Here is an 18,369-nt window from a genome sequence, read left to right on the forward strand (position 1 = left end):
GCAGACGCCCTTTTGTAGGTGAGGAGGGCGGGCGGGCGGCGCGGGAGCCCCTTTCGCGTTCGAATTCGCGGGCGAGCGTAGGCCTAGGGCGCCCCACGTGCTCGGCGGCTGCTCGGCGCCGCAGTCCGCCTCTTTGCGCTCTATTTCTGGCCATCTGCTCCTCCCGCGGCCGCGAGCAGCAGCCGGGCGGGCGGCGAGGCGAGAGGTAAGGGCGTGGGCGTGGAGGAGGGGCCGCGGGCGGGCGTGCGGGGCACGGGCGGCCGAGGGGCAGGTGGTGATGAGAAACAGCTGACGGCGAGGACCGGCGCCCGCCATGCCCAGGCGCGCTGCCCTCCTGCCCGGCCCTCGTGCCCGGCCGCCGCTGCCCACGCGTGGCCCCGCGCCGGGCACTCGACGCCCTGCCGCCCCGCGTGCCCGGCGCTGCGGTGCCCGGCGGCAGAGGAGGGCACGAGGTGGCAGGGCGGGCACGGGCGGGCATGGCCGGAGTGGGACGGGTACGTGTCTGGGCATGGCCTCGGCGGCGGCTTGGCCTCGGCGCCGCCAACGGCCTGCAGCCCCTCGCCGCCCGCCAGACGTGCCCAGGGCCCCGCTGCGCCTCCAGTGCGTTTCTCGGCGCCGAAGTGAGCGTTTGTGGTGTATTTCTGGGCACGCAGCGGTGTCGTGGCCCGGAAGGGTATTCTGGGCGCCGCGCGGCGGGCTGCCTGGCGCTCGGCGTGCAGAAGGGCCTCCTGAAGGCTGGGAAGGGAGCCGAGGCGGCCTGGAGTGCTGGCCGGGGCGCAGGGATCCGGGCCTCGAGGTCCTGCTCGGACAGGCGGCCGGGACGCGTCGCCCGGCGGGGGGAGGGGGCTGGGACGCAGGGCTGGTGGGATCCAAGCTGAAAGCAGCACGCCGTGGCCTCGAATCCTCTCGCGTGGGGGCTAGAGGTGTGGGAGTAACGCCTTGTATCCCTTGTGTCGGACGTGTAAACCTCCGTGAAGGAATCCCATGTGGTGGTGGTAGGCCTGTGGAAAAGGACATTTCTGCCTTGTGGGCCCCATGTGGGTGTAATGGTAGGCCTATTGGAAGCAGGCCTTGGTTTTAAGCCTGTTGGATGTATCCTGTAGTTTTTGGTAGGCCTAGTAGAGGAGACCATGTGGTTTGTTTACGGTTGGGAGCTTGGTACGTGCCATGTGGCTGCATGTAGGCTTGTGAAATGCTGACCATGTGGAGTAGGTTTTGTTTGCGTTCCATTGTCTTTGGAATATTTATTTTTGAAAACATGCTTATAGGAAAATTTAAACCAACCAGATTAATTCTTCTGTTGTGTAACTATTTCTGAAATGCGACTGCTTGGATTGCTGCGAACCCTGCCCTGCATTTATTTTTTTTTTTTTGCAGAATCGGTTATTTTTTTTTTCCATCTGTACTTGGCAAGCCATTTTGTGGTAAATTTCAAGGGGAGTCTGCAAGCAGTGAGATTTGCCATAGTGTGGCAATTTTGTTGATTTATTGGCTATTGCCTTGATTTGTGTATCTATGCGAGACCTCATAGATTTGGATATGGTATTTGACTTCCACAAGCTCTTTTTAATGAAGTATGGGAGATCAGTGCATGCTACATGCTTGAATATTATACTCGTTGCATTTGGTGTAATCGTCTGCATGAAAAAGATACTCGTGTCTGTAGGAAGCATTTCAATATCATGCCAAGATTAAATTCTCATGTTTGCATCGGTAGCATTGGGTCCAGGGGGCAGAACCTTGTGGGTAGGAAGGCTTTTCAGTTGTACGGCAGCCATTGTGGTCCAGAGTTTTGGATGGGTTCATGTATTCATTAGTTTGAGCTTTACCAATGTTTTATGTAAGTGTCAATTTGCATCCTTGTACTTGTTACCGAGAGCGATACACCTCTAGAGGCCAAGTCTCAAAGCCAGTGATTTTTGCAAACCCAAAATCCAAACCTTTACTACTACTAGTTATTCCATGGAAGGGGGGGGACAATTTGCCTTGTAACCCCCATTATTAGCACTTTGTGACAACTTGTAGAAAATGGACATTGAGAACAGGGTGTTGTGGACTTGTCTCCTGCGTATCTCTATTCAAACACCGTCATTTTGCGGTAAATATAGGGTCGCAGGATCTATACACACGGACTTTTTATTTCTTATACTCTGTAAGATGGCATTGTTGTTTGTTTCTCTGCATTGCTCCTGGTAACGTCAACTTGCATCCTTTGTAATGCATTTGAGTTTTATTGTTCATTTTTCAAGTATTTTTTAAAATAGTTTAATGGATTTGCTAGTGTTTGCAGGCAAGATTAATGGGATCCGAGATGTATCAACTTGAAAGTTTTGAGGCTATTGCTAAGTATAGTTCTAGCCAATTTAACGCAGTAGCAACAGGGTATGTGTTGAAATAAGGCAATTAAAATGCATAATTTTGAAAATGCTGTGATAATTTTGCACTTGTGATGGCAGTTGTTTGATGGGAATTGACTAAAGCAAAGTGGATTAGGAAGGCAAGACTGGAAATACAAAAGCCCATAAAGTGAAAAGGCAACAAGTTCTCTAGATTAGTATACAGCTGATTTGATTCTTAGGTGCAGCAATGGCCAAGAACTGTTTGTGAGGACAACAGTGTTAAGGGTAAAGGTGGTCCTAATGAACATTTGTGAGGAGACGCCTAGTAAATAAGGGATATGTAGAAAATAAATGAGGGTTAGCCTTATTTTTTTCTATTGATAGTTAAGAACTGGCTGTGAGGGCATTGTGGACTTGGTATGAGCAGTGATATGCAGTGGATATTTTCACTTTACATTAAATGAGGCTGCATCAGCTGTACCTGTTTGACTGTTTATGCTCTATAAGATGGCATTCTCCATTTCCTTCCATCTGTGCTTTGCTCTCTGTAACAGTAACCCATAATGACCTTAAGTTAAAGAAAGTCTAAGAATAGGGTCATGGGAAAGTACCTGCTGATGCTTGAAATAATCATGGCAAACAAAGAACTTAGAATATGAAAATAGGTTGGAACAAATGCCATGTGGAGTCTGGCCATGGGAGGCAAATGGGGGTTGGGTAGGTTTTGTTCATGGTTGTAGATTCCCAGGTGACATCATGGTTGTTAGCTAGAGAAATGGAGATTTACGGTATAATTTAAAAAGTAAGGGTCTCTTTCCATGTGTAGGAACTTTTGTTAAATCTGGTATTCCAGAACTTCCCCCATCCCTTGGCCAAAACTTTCATACAGTGCGAGTATTAGAATATGGGAAGGAGGGTAACCTTAAATGAATCCTTTTCTAATTTTCCCTTTATAATTTCTTTAAAATCTATTATTTGTTATAGATTTCAGGGCTGGAAAATAATTGCAAGGTTATAGAAAATGGTCAAAGCTATATAGCCTTCAAGTTATAGTATACATGATGAAATTAAAGTAGTACCAAATATTAAATTAATGATGAATGTGTTACTATGAAAGTTTTGGGCCTGATCATATGATCTTTGTCTCCATGCCTGTTTGACATAATTTTTTCCATATTTTCTCCAGAACATTATTCTGCCATTGCACAATAAGTGATATTGAAGCTTGTGTTATGAACCAAGAAAAAATGTAAGATTTGTAATATTTAATAATTCTGCCAGGATTGTCATGTGCTCGGGAAGGTCGGCTGTATTTGTTCTGGAAAGATGAGGTTTACTTCTGTAAGGGTAGCACATGAGGTAGATTTTGGGGATCCTTGCAGTGTTTAAGTAATACCGACATTAGTCTCGGTGGTGCAGTCATTTGGTAAGAATTAGCAAGTAAGGATATGGACAGTTTAAGTGAGAGATAATAGTGCAAACTGATAAAGGTACTTGGTGACTTAAGAGGCTTGCACGAAGCTACATTTGTGCATATTTTAAAGTTTTGAGATAGTTTTAATGCCTTCTTGATTGTGAGCAAAAATTTGTTGAAAAATCTGTTTTCCCACAGTAAAAGTAATGGGTTTGTTGGGTTTCTTGTTTTTGGCTCTTCTCAGCATGTGTGATTTAGCTATATCTTTTGTATCTAGATCTGTACCTGAAGAAAGGCCATGTAGAAATCACAAGTTGTGTATTAATGAGGGCTTGATGAGAATAAATTGTTTTTGAACTTCCATGGATAAGGTTTTCCTTTTCATTTGATAAAAAAAAAAGTAAAATAAAGGTGTATATATATAGTATAAGAAGTGAAAAGGGCTGTTGGATTTTTTTTTTTTTGGGGGGGGGGATGTTTAAATTTATATGGAAGGAGGATAATTATTGTCTGGGGATGTTTTTATTTAATTCAAATTATTGAAGGAAATATCTTAGGGCCTATGTTTGCCATGAAACGCTTAATCCATTGTATCTGGATACTTTACTGCCATCATGTGTCCCAAAATATGCCACTGGCCATGGATCCTGGGCATGGAAATGGCATCCTGCCAGGAGCTGGCACTCTTCCAGTCATGGCTCATGGACTGTACATTTCATACTTGCTTATTGATTGAAATAATGCAAGAGCCCTTTCCTAAATGCCTACGAAGTCTAATCACACTCCAAGAGATTTGTACACTTGTGGCCAGTCTTCCTGTCGCCCCAGCCATAATCAAAAGCAGTCACGATGGCAACTTTCTCAGTGGCCCACAGCCAAGTTTTTCCATAATGTCATGTTTGTCATCCAACCCTCCAGCCAAATTTTTTCATGCCACAGTAGTTGTACATGCAAAACTTTTTTTTTTTATTATTATTATTATTATTATTTTTTTTTAAATTCCTATCTGCAGTTATTGAAAAGATGCAACTCCAAAGTGAATAGTGGCATGGCATTGCTGTATGGGACTAAAGTTTGAGGGGGAGAGGGAACCATCAAGGTTAGTAGAAAAGTAACATTAATATTTTGAGAGTATAGTAGGTCTTATGAAATCAATACCTTCAGGGTTTTCATGATAACTTCCATAAATATAAATTTTTTTGAAAAGGAATAAATGAATGTGTCAGACTTAGCTGTCACCAACTGTCAGCTGTACAAAGTCCTTAACACCTGGCAGATGAAGTTGACTTCCCATTTTCTCGTTTCTTTTTTTTTTTTTAACATTTGTTCTGAAATCTTATGTAATCTTAACAAGACTGACAACTGCTGTAAGGTGAAGTCGCCATCCTCCTCAGTGAGCACGAGCGGGGGGAGTGTTGGTAATCGATAAACACTGAGAGTAGAGACGATGCACAGGAAGAATGAATGTTAAAGGATGGCCTTGCACATTACAAACATCCAGAGCTGTGCTTGAAGGATATGTAAATAAATACTTGTCTTACACTTTTGTTATATGGTGCAGTCAAGGATTAAACATAAATGCTGTTATCTGGAAACTGTTTCCACATGAAAGTTGAAATAACTTTGTATAATAGATTTTACTTTCTGCAAAATGCTGATAAACAATGCATTGGAAGAAATCTCTTAAATGCTGCAAATTATTTCTCTGATTTTTAAATGGCAATCTGGCAGGTCGAGAAAATAACTTGCTTGTGCCACTGTGCATTTATTTACTTCTGTTAGATGCACACTAATTTTTTTATTAGCAAGTCTAGTATCTGTGGATAAAGGGGAATTCCCATATTCTTAATATTTTGCATAGGGAACTCCCAAACAGTTGTCAACTTTTTAAAGTATTTTTCATGGGAACTTGAACTTGTAGGTTATAGCACCATTGAACAATTAATAAAAAATATGCATACTTGCAAAACTAACTACTGGAGGAGTGAAAATTGTTTGTTACTGTATTGTAGTATTGTGTGGTACTGAAATCCTTAAAGGTGTGGGGACTGTTAAAAGCTGCTAATTTTGTTACTTGCTATTTGGTATTGATACAAGTGCCATTATAGTACCAAATTTATTGGCTTGCCATGATCTCCTTCATACTATGACAAGGTTTAGCAACCTTTTTTGAGCTCTGAAGCACAGTTGAAACTTCTCATTCTTTAGGTGTTAAACTACTACCTAAACTATTTCTCAAATCCAGTAATGTTTATAGTGGCTATGTTGGGGGTGTCTGTAGGCATCACTTGTCCTTTGTGCTGTATGGTTGGACAAGTAGTGCTAGCCATAGCCAGTCGTATTTATGGCTTGTTAAAGGAGTACAAGGCTGGTGACAGAAAATAATTTTGAGTGTGGCAGTTCTTCCAGCCTAATTACCTTGTCCTTTCCTATTAGTGCATTACTTCCTTTATAAAGAAGTTTTATCTGAATTTACTTTTTCTTATGGGGAATTTGATTGGTAACTGACTGTTAAGACATTATCTAACCCGTTATTGCTGGGCATAAGAATTCACGGAGATCAATTAAAATCTAGTGATATCTGGCAAAGGCCAGACAGTGGGCGCGGGAGTCCGCTGCGTGAAGCGGAACGTCCTGCTCCACTCGCTCTGGCGCGTCGCTGCACGTGCAAGCTTACCCTGCCAAGAGACCCGTTTTCTATGACGTGTCTACATGTGAACCGGCAATAACAGGGTAATGCAATTGATGTATAACTGCATATTAGGGTGTAAAATAAACCCTTAACCTACTGATAGCATCCAGCAACCAGTCACCCTAGTCATGGCAGTAGAGAAACCTTTTGTTCCTGTGCAAGGAGTCTTTGCCCACCAGCTAGTTCTGGCCAGGTGGGGCTGCCATCTCGGGCTGCTATCTCAGCCCCTTCCCACTGTATAATGCAATTTTTTCAGTACCACCACCAGAAAAGTTATTAACTGGTAAATGCTCTGTTTGATTTTCATTGTTACCTGAAGTGAATACAGATGTGTTATGACTGATCTATGCATTAAGTACATCTTGCACTATAGGTAACAAATTTGTGTGAAGTTAATTTTCAGACCTCGTGCTTTTAAAAAATGTATTAGTACACTGAGAACCATAGTTGCTCTGAATGCAAAAGTATGTAAACAAATTTTATTTTTATTTTTTGAATTTAAAATAACCTGTTTAGGAATTTTAGTTGGACATGGAATTATTACTGTCATTCCCAACAAGGACAGCCACTTTGTACAGATTAACACTTATTTTCTAGCTACTTGAGATGCATACAGGGAATGGCTATGGGATCTTGTGTGGTCAGAGGATTAAAGGTCTGTCCACATGAGATGGCATGATAGGCAGACAAGAGTAGGGAGGACCTAACAGGCAGGCAGATTGCATGATATAAAAAATTGCCTGTGACATCACTTACAGGCTTTAAGAGCAGACAAAATGAAACTTTATAAATTATACAAGTTGGAGGCATTGTGGTCATTGGGGTAAGTTTTGAAGGGTAGCTGGAATGTTTGCTACCTTTCACTAGCACTCCCATAGAGAAAATCCTGTTGACAGTTGTAAATACTCTTTTTATAGTGGAAAGTATTTTACTGGAAATGGGGGACATGTTAGCTTCTGTTTTAGGTGGTAATTATTTTAGGTTTGTGACTCGGAAATACTCAATCTCTTGAATAAAGTTTTCGACTCAAAATTTTTGTCTTGAAAGATTTGCCACATAATAAAATTTTTCATGTCCAGAATACATAGCCTGAAAAGATTAATTTTAAATTGTTCATAATACTCGGTGGACAAAGGAAGGTATATATATCATTAACAAAAAACTTTGGTCCAATGGAAATTGAGTGAGGTTAGGGCAACATAATCTTTTAAGACCCACAAAATCAGCAATCAGTATAAATATAGAGTTGTAGACTCCCCTCCTAATAAGTATCATTGCCATTAATCCTGAAATTTGTCAACCCTGGTATATATTACTTGATAAAATACTTCCTTCCACTCCCCATACCATATCTATTACCCTATCAGTCCCTTCTCCCTGAACCAGTGGGTGAGTGAAGTAATTTTGTATGTGGCAGTTCATCCACCCAAGCTACCTCATCTTTTTCTTGCCCGTCCCTTGTTACTCCTTTGCAAAGTGCATTCTTGTATGTTCCAACCAATTGGGAGTTGTGGCTTGTCCACGTCCTTAGCACATGGTGGTGAAATGTTGACTAGGGCCTAAATCATGGTAGGGGGAACAAGTAGGTTAGAGGAATTATGGCTCTAAGAAGAAAGGAAAAGTAACATCCTTGTTTGTAAAATTTTAGCTGTGCATGGCAGTATCTTGAATGAATTGTTTGATGCCACATTGTTAATTTAGTGACTTGGACTTACAGATTTCTACATTTCAGGTTATGTTGGCTAGAAAGTGTCAGAAAAGACCAGCACCACCATGGCTGGGCCGGTCACCGAATTTGTGGTGGGGTGGAACGTAGTCCAGACCCTTGGGGAGGGGGCCTTTGGAGAGTGAGTTCCTGTTTCATGTTATTCATGTGTATTACATGACTGGCTTTGTGAATGAATTGGATATCATTTTAGGAACTTGTGTTTTATGTTCTTTTTATTATTGCAGAGTAAAATTGCTAATCAATAAGGACACTGGGGAGGCAGTTGCCATGAAGATGGTGGACTTGGTCAAACATCCAGATGCAGCAGATGCTGTGCGCAAGGAAATATGTCTGCACCGCATGTTAAAACATGCAAACATCATAAAATTTTATGGTAAGTCAGTACATGTGAAGTGGGTTTATAAAGAGTATTAAAATAAGGAAATTTTGTATTAATATTTTTTAAACAAAAGTTGATAATTTACTAGAGGTAGAGGTATCATTTAGATAAAGCTATGTAACAGTTGGAATATTGACAAATATGGCCATTGAATCTACTTGATACTGCAAGTGTAGAGAACTTGTTGACCATGAAGTTGATTACAAGGTAGTTGTGGGTAGAATTAGAGGGAATATCTTCAAAGTAATGTGAATTTACTGGAATTGATATTAGCAGGATTAGCTTTAGTAGTAACTAGTTCTTCTCTCATTAATTACCATTATTATTTTAGGACTTGATGTCTTAAATATAGTTTAGTTTTCGTTGAAGCCACTGGTCTAATCTAGTGAGAATATGATTAGGTAATTTATTTCTTACGTTACATTGGTTTTGCAACCTAATACACAAGTACTTGGTTTAAATGCTGATAGATTGCTTATCCCTCAGGAAGTCGCCGTGAAAATTCAATGCAGTACATGTTCCTGGAATATGCTGCAGGTGGTGAACTATTTGATCGTATTGAGCCTGACACGGGCATGCCTCCCCATCAGGCACAGAAGTACTTCAGGGAATTGATCAGTGGTGTGGTAAGTGAATCTGCTCCATGTTTTTACCCTTAATTAGTTCAGCAGTGTCATTAACGTCATGTCAGAGGATTAGAACTGCAGTTTTTAGTTACACAAATAGAACCCCTTTAACTGTACCGATGGAAGTATTCATTACATTAAAAGCAGTCAGAAATGTTTTTCTTGCTCAGTTCCAATATTTGTTCTTACATGAACATTATTTCAGAATGAACACCCACCAGATGGATTTTAATTTTTGATCATTAGATAATGATGTAATTTTGAATGAAAGTGAAATATCCCTCTAACTTTTATTTTCATTGTATATTTTATATTGTACAGATAATGTATATTGTCCTCTTGCTGAGGATGAACAAAGGCTGTTGGTGCATGCAAGGCAGGGTCTTTGGTATTACCAGGATGCATGTAAGAGAGATTCATGCGCCAGGTGTACCAAGGCACCTTACCTGTGCAAAAGAAGACGTTTGGAAGAACAGGGTTTTATGATTTTTATTTTTTATTTTTTATTTTTCCTCTTAGCTTGTTCCTTGAAGGACTTTACTAAAGTTTCCTTTATCATGGCAGGAATACCTCCATGGACGGGGTGTTACACACCGGGATCTCAAGCCAGAGAACTTGCTGCTTGACGAGAATGACCATCTTAAAATAACAGACTTTGGAATGGCCACTCTCTTCAGACACAATGGAAGGTAAACTTTATTATGATAGTTATTTTGCCTTCTGTATTGCATTGCAGTGCATTCAATTATTTTGGATTGTGAAGTGTCGGTTAAAGAGGCTTTATCAACATTTTTTTTATTTTTAGGAACGTGAATTGGATCGTCGTTGTGGAACAAAACCATATATGGCTCCTGAAGTATTGCTGAGACCCTATAATGCTGAACCTGCAGATATTTGGTCTTGTGGAGTGATTCTTGTTGCACTGCTAGCTGGTGGTAAGTGCCTTTTATTCTTAATGTAATTACTAATCAGAGCTATTAAACAACTTTTTTTTTTTTTTTCTTCAAAGTAACATATGACTGAAGGAAGAGGATTTTCTTCGGAATGGAAAAGTGCATATTTATATCACAGGCTCAGCAAATTCCATTTTCATAATTATTCACTGAAACCCTTTCAATAAATTTGCTCTGGAAAAACTGGCTTTGAAAATGAAGACCCCATGAGAACCCGCTTCTGCCTCGTCTTTGGTGATCTAGCTGTGTGAGAGATGAAAGACGTCATAAAGCTAGATTACCAAAGTCAGGGCTGAAACTCGATTCACCGTGCACCCAAAGCTGTAAGTATTGAGTGAAAGAGCATATGGAAAAATGGAAGGGAAATCTGTATGAGGTAGAGGGTAATGAATGTCATGCAAGGATGGTTTGAAGTCCTTGTTTACAAAAATGCCTAATAGCTTATTTATTAACTTGATCCTAAATGGTTTGAGACTTGTAAAGCAAAAGCTCCACTTGCAGATCGCATAATGTAATGATAGCCACCCCTTGACAACAATGGTCTGGACCATAATGCAATCATCCATACAGGGTTGACAACTGAATGGAATGGTTAGAGAAGTGTTTGAAAAATATGTCTTATAAAAGTTCCTTTCCCCTGTAAAATACACTAATAGAAATTTTTACAAATGACCTAGGATCATAAACCCATGTTTGCAATAGATTAGAACAGTCTGGGAAAATCAAATTTACTTTTAGGCAAAAAAAAAACTGATTTTTGAGGTAAAGATTCGGTTGAAAGGGTGACTGGCTTGAATGCAGGATATACAAGTAATGTTTATAATTCTGCCAACCTGACAAGAGCATCTTTTCCCTGACAGTGGCATTAGTAACCACACAGCCTATGTTACTGGTACATGGAGTGCCAAGTTGAATACTTGCTAGAATTGCAGGATTTTAGCTTTGGGAGTAAGGTTTGAAAGGTAGCTGCAATATTGCTACCTTTCACTAGCACTCCCATATAGAAATTCCTGTTGACAGTAATAAATACTCTTTTAGTGTAAAGTATTTTACTGGAAATGGGAACATGTTTGCTTGTGTATTTCATGGTTTTAAATTGATTATTAACTGAGGTTAGTCTGTCACTTAGAAATGCTACCACATTCAGTCTGTGAAGGAAATTTCTAATGCAGTGTTTTTAATCTCGACAGAATTGCCATGGGATGAACCAACTTTTTCTTGTCCAGAATACACGGCCTGGAAAGACCGAGATTGTAGGTTGTTCACAACCACACCTTGGACAAAGGTGGACAATCTGGCCCTCTCTCTTTTGCGCAAGGTAATATATTCATCAAATTTCTTAGTTTTTAAGTTTATTTGACTGTTAGGTTTTACAAAAGCATGTGTGGAAAGAATATACCAATTGCACTTTAGCTTCTAACATCAGTAGAAAAGGTATGAAGGAGAATGAATATCTGCAAGATGCATTTAACCAGATTCAAATGTTTTTGTCAGAAATGCAAAAATGTATTTGAAATCAGTTAAGTACATCTTTTGTATTACAAGATGTTCATACTCGTACCTTTTCTATACTTGCAGTAAATATGGTTCATTTTAACATGATTAAAAATGAACAAGGATTAACCAGTAGTATTGGATGGCATGGAAGCAAGTTTCCTTTATTTCAAATTACTTGTATCTCATGTGTACAACTAGTACAAACCTTTTTTCCATGATTCCAGCAGTCTCTGGTAGCGCATAGACCTGGTGCTTCATTTTCAGCTTTGACCCTTGTACTTATTCATTGCTAAAATCACTTATAAACCTTATTTTTTCAGGTATTGAATACTGTACCTAGGCATCGAGCAACAGTACCTCAGGTGAAAGCACATCAGTGGTTCACAAAGAACTACCACAAATCTTCAGGTAAGGATAAGTTCTAGCTTTCATATCTAACAAGGCTTAAACGAGTATTTTCTGACGTAGTCTTGCATTAGTATTCAAGGTTTGCAGGTTACATGTATTCCTGCTTAGCAAGTTAGCAGTAAAAGGCAGATGGGTGGCAGTTACACAGTTTGCTTCTTATTACTTAAGGCATTAGAAAGAAAACAAAATTTTCATGTGTATAGCTTTTGAAATGCCAGCTAAGATGACGTGACGTGAATGGAAAAATTGATGCAACTGCATTCTCCGCTCTCCTGTGAAGGGGGTTGCAACATCCAGTTTTATATAGAAATTGATACTCCATGCAACATGCTGACTACCAGGCTGCTGTTTGTTTACCCAGCATAGGAAATCCTAATTTATGGAAGTATGTATAATCAAGAATTAAAGGTTGAGGTGTCAGGTACTATGTGACTCTGCAGACCATTACCATGCAGAGTTTCCAAGTATCTGTTATCTCTTCCTCTGACACAAACTATACCCAGTATTCAAGTATCACGTGTGATTGACCTACATAGACTTAGGATTGCTACCCATGTACTGTAAAGGCCCTTGGTTCACAACTGGCTAAGGTGTATGCAGAGCTGGAATTGGTTTGTCTGCTACTTTGCTTTGGTGGTTTAGCATTATGATGGTAGTAAAGAGTCCATAAAGCTAGATTACCAAAGCATGGAGGTGGGCTTGGTCATCGAAGCCGCAAGTAGTTCAGTTGCAGTATCTTAGTGCTGGCATAAATTTTCTGAAAATGTACATCTGATATTGTGGAACGAGGAGAACAAGAGACTGGGAATGGTGGCGTCTTTGGTGATCTAGCTGTATGAGGGTTTAAATATCATATAGCTGGAACACCATGGGACATTACTGCTCCCGTAAGCATCGCAGCATTATAATATTGTTGCAAACCTTTCTTGTTTACAATTTGTTCCCTAAAAGTGGCCAAAATGTAAGCATTTACTTTTTTCAGGTTTTGGACGCAGTGCATCGAATGACAGCATGACCCCTACTACCAAGCGTGTGTGCAGTGAGCTTGAACGGGAAAACTCCTCATTCTGTTTGGAAGACATGTCAGCACGGTTAGCATGTTCACAGCCAGAGGCCCCTACATCTGCTTCAATTAATACTGTTGTAAGTATCATTAATTTTTGGATGGTTATTTTTGAGTTTAGAATTGAAGATGACTTGTTACAAAGATGGTTTTCCCAAATGATTTGACTTTACAAATTATTACTTGGTTGATAATGAATAATGGAAGAAAATGGGAAAGATAAGACCATTTGATAATAGCTAAATTTCTATTGGTCAAGAGGGTATTTGGGTATCTCTAGGTGAAAATGTTGAGGCATAGGCTCTGAGGATTTAACAAAGCAAAACATTTCCTTGACGTGCACCTCTGGGCTGCAAAGAAATGTGACTAGTAGTTTTACCAACAGATTTTTGTAATTGGAATGTACTTGTCTGACATGTAAACCCTTCATTTCAGAATGGTCCTAATGTAGACATGGGGGTTGTGAGCTTCTCGCAACCAGCCCAACCTGACCAGCTGTTGCTCTCCTCTCAACTTACTCAAAGTACACAAGCAAGTCAAACACCACTGCAGAGGCTTGTGAAACGCATGACTCGTTTGCTTGTAAGGACCAACCTGGAGGACACCCTAACTCACCTGGAAGCATTGTTCAACAAGATGAACTACACTTATCGTATGCACAATGTCAATGTTGTAAGTATTATAGGTTTTTCACAATTATCATGGATTATTATTTGTGATTATATGATCTTGCCTAAAGATAATTTTTCTTAATAAGTCTTTTCCTATTTTCAGCTTACTGTAACCACTCTGGATCGACGTGGAGCTCAACTTGTGCTGAAAGCAAGCATACTGGATATGGGCCAGCATATTCTTGTGGATTTCAGACTTTCAAAAGGATGTGGATTGGATTTTAAACGACATTTTCTGCGAATTAAAGAGGGTTTATCTCATATAGTAATCAAGGGTCCTGTAACTTGGAATATGGCTCTAGCAACAAATATGCTACCAGCCTAATTTGACCCAGACAGAAAATTTTTTGAAGTCTTTCAAAATTTATATGCTGACTGTTACTCATGCTTGTGTAAGATGTAAAGTATTAGTCTTTAATGAATAAGCTATGATTTATACTCGGTTAAAGTATAAAAGTGTTTGATATTGAATGTGTGATTAACTTTGAAAGAATTGGATGTAAGACTGGTATGCCTGTAATAATTTTTCCCTGTCTAGATTAAGCATTTGGTTAACTTGAAAGGTGACCTCCCAGTAATAGTAGTATGGCAGAATGTTCCAGCAACATTGGCTGCCTGGATAGGTAGTGAGTACCCATCTCAACAGTGTGCTGCGGTTGTAAGAGAAGTCTTGCTTTTGACCAGCCTTCTCTCTACTCTCGCAGGCAGAATTCTAGTCTTTCACTGATGGGTGCTTACTTGCTTTTACGAAAGTAAAAAAAAAAAAAAATTGTTCAATCATTCCATTTTCCAATTGAGGAATAAAAACTGTTAACTTACTGTCAGTTAAAGAAATAATTTTTATTTTTATTTACAAGACTTTTATTACTCCTATTTTTTGATGGCATATTTCAAAGATGGTAATTTTCTCGTGTAGTATAAATAAAGTGATTAAACTGTTCTTAGTTTATTTCAGTTGAATAAATTTGATTGAAGGATTATCGTGCAAACATTTGGGAGTAGAACTATAAATACCTATCCTCTAGCTTGTGTAGAGAGAGGGCATGTACTAAGCTTTGGCCCTGTCCACATGAGGGCCAGTTAACGCATGGGCACACATCAGAAAGCATGGGCAGTTTCTTGAAATAGCCATGCCTGTTCCCTGCAAGTGGATCTTTCCAGAGTTAAGAGAATGCGAGGTTGCTATCTCACTTCTGACATGCCAATACCCTTGTGCCAGCGCGGGCATTCCTTCGTGTGTATAGGGCCCAGGTAGAAATTTATTAGTGTGGTTTCATTGTTTAAAGTGTTGGTAAAATTTTCACCAACTTTACTTATTTCGTTATTGATGATATGATTAAGTTGAATTGAAAACTTCTGATTAGTGTAGCATGAAATATTCGATAAGTACATAAAACGGTTTCATCAACCATTGCTGAAGTTTTTGCAACTAGAGTAGAAATGATGTACATAACATAGTACAAAACTGGATAAAAAACGGAATTGACTTTTAAGAAGGAAATTACTAGTAACTTGAATACAGAAGTACTTTAACTAAAATTTAAAGTATGCAAATTGTAAATGGAGCAAAAGTGAATACAAAAGGTATCCAGAAAATTGTACCTGAAGTGTAAGACCTTTCGAGATGATTCTTGCATTGAAGTAATCAGCTAATGGTGTTGACCCCAGAAACTGCATGATCAATCTAATGATGCACTACAGTCGAGCATTAACATTTTGATCAATTGTATGAAGATGCTTATTCAGATCCTTTTCCTTGAAGCAAATTCATCTCGAATTACCCCTTGGCCTTGGCTGTATACTGGCCGATTATTTCTTGTAACCTGAAGAATGTGCAAAATTGAGTTTTTATGAAGTTGTTAAGTTACTTGATTTTGAAGATGTAATTTGCTTCGTATACCCCAGTTATGCTCTCGGTGATTGTCAAGGAAAATAAAAATGTATTTTTATAACTTGATTTAGTTCCTTCCCAATTATGTCCCCCACCCCCCCGTTATCATGGGTGGTGGTGGGGGGTATAGGAAACCGACTGAGGCCTAATGTTGATCATCCCTGCCCTGGACTTCATCCCTCGCCTCAACAAATTTTGCAAGGTCTTTTCTCCCTCTTTCCTTTTCCTTCTCTTTTGCCTCCCCTGTTCTGTCCACTTAGTTTTGCGTTGATGCCTGGTACATTCTGATCCTAATCATTAAATGTTACATAGCATTTTATTTTTGACCAATGTCCATTCTAGAAAGCCACAAACATTGCTTTACTGTGACCCCCCCCCCCCAAAAAAAAAAAAAAAAAAAAAAAAAAAAAAAAAAAAAAAAGCCCCCTAGTCCCACCCTATTATATAAGCTGTTACTGATCTAGGATGTTGACGCAGCAGGGAAAAAGACCACTAATCTTAGATGGTGGTCCTATCCCCCCCCCCCATCTTTTTCTTTGATTCCTTCTGTCCACTTTCAAGGTGTAGGACTAGGACCCAATGCTGGGAATCTCCCAACCTTTGGCATCAGCCCTCGACTCGACTAATTTTGCACGGTCTTTCCCCCCCCCCCCTCCTGCTTTTTCGTTTGTCCCTTCTCCAACCCCTTCTACTTTCCACTTCCTAAGGCGAGTGCCGGGCTGAACTGACTTTGTGCCAGTCCTGAACGGCCTGAGGGAGCCATGGTCACGGTATTCCCCTGTTTTAGTTGTCTGGATTTACCCCTTCAGGGGGTGCTAAGGGATGGACTTTCTCTCCCCAACATACTCCAGGCTTACCATGGCCAATAATAAAGATGTTATACCCTTGTTAGGGGCAATGAGACTTGTCCATCATCAAATAGCCCCACCAACTCAAACTCTCCCGGTTCCCCGACCCTAGGCTCTCCTTTAACCACGACTCTGAACACTACAACCATTACCCCCTTCTCAATGCCTTCTAATACATGATCCACCCAGTCAACACTCAGGCTCCAGGAGACATTCCTACTCTCCCACATGCTCAACTTTATCACCTCTACCCCCACAACCTTCTTCACCAATCACCTCATCCTCCCTTATTAGTATATAGCCTTATTGGAGAAGACATTGCCAAAAATACTTTCCTTACACATGACCTTCCCTTTAATGTTTACATTGGTGGAGGATCCCTCCCTGTCCGACCATATCAACCTCCTCCCCGTCAGCGTCAAATTGTTGGCGTTTAGGACATCCTGACAAACACTGCTGTGCCACAGCCCGATGCCCTCTTATGTGCCCAACCTGGTCATAACCAAACTGCTCTGCACTCAAGCACATGTGCCAACTGTAGCGGCCCCCATAATGTATTTTATAGGGGCTGCTACGTTCAAGTTTGAGTCTGAGGTGGCAACTCAGATTCAGACTTGGTCTCCGCGTGAAGCCAGACAGGAAGCACGTCGACAAGGTTTTTCTCTTACTCCCTACTCCAGAAATGTTACCCGCTTTGCCCCTTCCCCTCCCTCCCAATATATTCCTACACCCTCCCCTACACCTGTCCCTCCTACAACTTACTTCCCCACTTCTACCTCCTACCTTCCCCAGTCAAATTCTTTTGCCATTCTAAATCCAGACACTCCAATCTCTACTGCACACTCCCCACTCCACTCCCTCCTGGATACACACGTGAATTCCTTGTCATAACTATGCCCTTCCCCAGATCCTCCACCACCTTCCCCCTCTCATTCCTTATCTCCTAGCTCCTTCCTCTCCAGATTCTCCAACATGCACTGTAGCCGTTATCACTCATAGATCAACTAAAGTATAGCTCTCCTACATTAGAATATTCACGGTTTCCGTTCTCATAGCCCTGGTATGTAATGTCCCTCTTTCAGTCCCACACATTCCGTTGTCCTGTCCACACTTTGATGCAGCCCGTACGTCTGCTTCCCCCCTCTTATCATCCCTTCACCGACATCCCAACCTATCAGACATCCTTACAGAATCTCACTTTTTGTTTTGACAACCTGGTCTCCTTCCTCAGCCGCATACATATTCTTCACGTGATCTAATCCCTTAACCTTAACCCTACCTTAACCCATTCACTCATCAACTTTACCCATCTTTAATCTTTTCAATAATAATCTAGATAGCTGACGTATATCAACTAACTAATAACTCAACCGCCCTTCACTACCCTTTACTGTATCTTCCTATAGTGCTACATGACCTTAGATGTCTAGCATATTTATTTTGCTTTTAACCATTAACCCTTTCGCATTCCTTCAGATAGTTCACGCCTCGTAAATGTTACATCTGAGTCCCAAGCTCTTGCATTATCTACCTTGACCTTATTCCTCCCTTAATACTTGCTCCGGAGCGGTTTCCACCTTCCCGGATGATTGCCCTGTTTACATCAAGGATCAGTCAGACTGAAAACGCCCCGTTTGCCTGCCTCGTTGATTATGATGCAGCAGCAGTACAAAGCCATCCCCCACAACCCATACTCGTTGTCGTTAGGGCTTAGGAGGCGGGGGCTGAGGCCCAATGTACGGGATCACCCCTGCCTGGACCTCGGCCTTTTGCATGGTCTTTTCATCTTTCATTTTCCTTCTCTTCATCATCCCCATGTTCTGTCCACTTGCTACTCATTAACTCATGCCTTTTTCGCC

At 40.7% G+C, this 18,369-nt stretch overlaps 2 protein-coding genes across 2 annotated transcripts in view; one reads left to right on the top strand and one right to left on the bottom strand.

Annotated features, from left to right (window-relative positions):
* LOC119579047 (serine/threonine-protein kinase grp-like) overlaps window positions 1-14,624 on the top strand; it is a 14,776-nt gene extending 152 nt beyond the window's left edge. Inside the window, exons 1-11 of the mRNA XM_037926774.1 lie at window positions 1-18; window positions 8,178-8,292; window positions 8,399-8,547; window positions 9,040-9,179; window positions 9,744-9,867; window positions 9,983-10,114; window positions 11,323-11,450; window positions 11,950-12,037; window positions 13,020-13,180; window positions 13,536-13,772; window positions 13,875-14,624. The exon at window positions 1-18 is cut by the window's left edge and continues 152 nt beyond it. Coding sequence (XP_037782702.1) covers window positions 8,219-8,292; window positions 8,399-8,547; window positions 9,040-9,179; window positions 9,744-9,867; window positions 9,983-10,114; window positions 11,323-11,450; window positions 11,950-12,037; window positions 13,020-13,180; window positions 13,536-13,772; window positions 13,875-14,096 — 1,455 coding nt within the window. The 5' untranslated portion in view covers window positions 1-18; window positions 8,178-8,218 and the 3' untranslated portion in view covers window positions 14,097-14,624. The remainder of the gene's footprint in view (window positions 19-8,177; window positions 8,293-8,398; window positions 8,548-9,039; window positions 9,180-9,743; window positions 9,868-9,982; window positions 10,115-11,322; window positions 11,451-11,949; window positions 12,038-13,019; window positions 13,181-13,535; window positions 13,773-13,874) is intronic.
* On the bottom strand, window positions 141-1,037 carry LOC119578619 (translation initiation factor IF-2-like). Its single transcript, XM_037926182.1, has 2 exons — window positions 960-1,037; window positions 141-917 (listed from the first exon to the last, which is right to left on the bottom strand). Exons 1-2 carry the CDS (start codon window positions 1,035-1,037, stop codon window positions 141-143), a joined length of 855 nt encoding a protein of 284 aa, XP_037782110.1.
* Window positions 14,625-18,369: the final 3,745 nt, after the last annotated feature.

This window comes from Penaeus monodon, chromosome 11 (genome assembly GCF_015228065.2).
Source record: "Penaeus monodon isolate SGIC_2016 chromosome 11, NSTDA_Pmon_1, whole genome shotgun sequence".
Taxonomy (NCBI): Eukaryota; Metazoa; Arthropoda; class Malacostraca; order Decapoda; family Penaeidae; genus Penaeus; species Penaeus monodon.

Coding starts and splice junctions, on each gene's coding strand:
- LOC119578619 (XM_037926182.1), bottom strand. CDS start 1,037: ATGGGGCCCACAAGGCAGAAATGTCCTTTTCCACAGGCCTACCACCAC. Junction 918..959: donor TCCTTCACGGAGGTTTACAC/GTCCGACACAAG, acceptor CCACACCTCTAG/CCCCCACGCGAGAGGATTCG.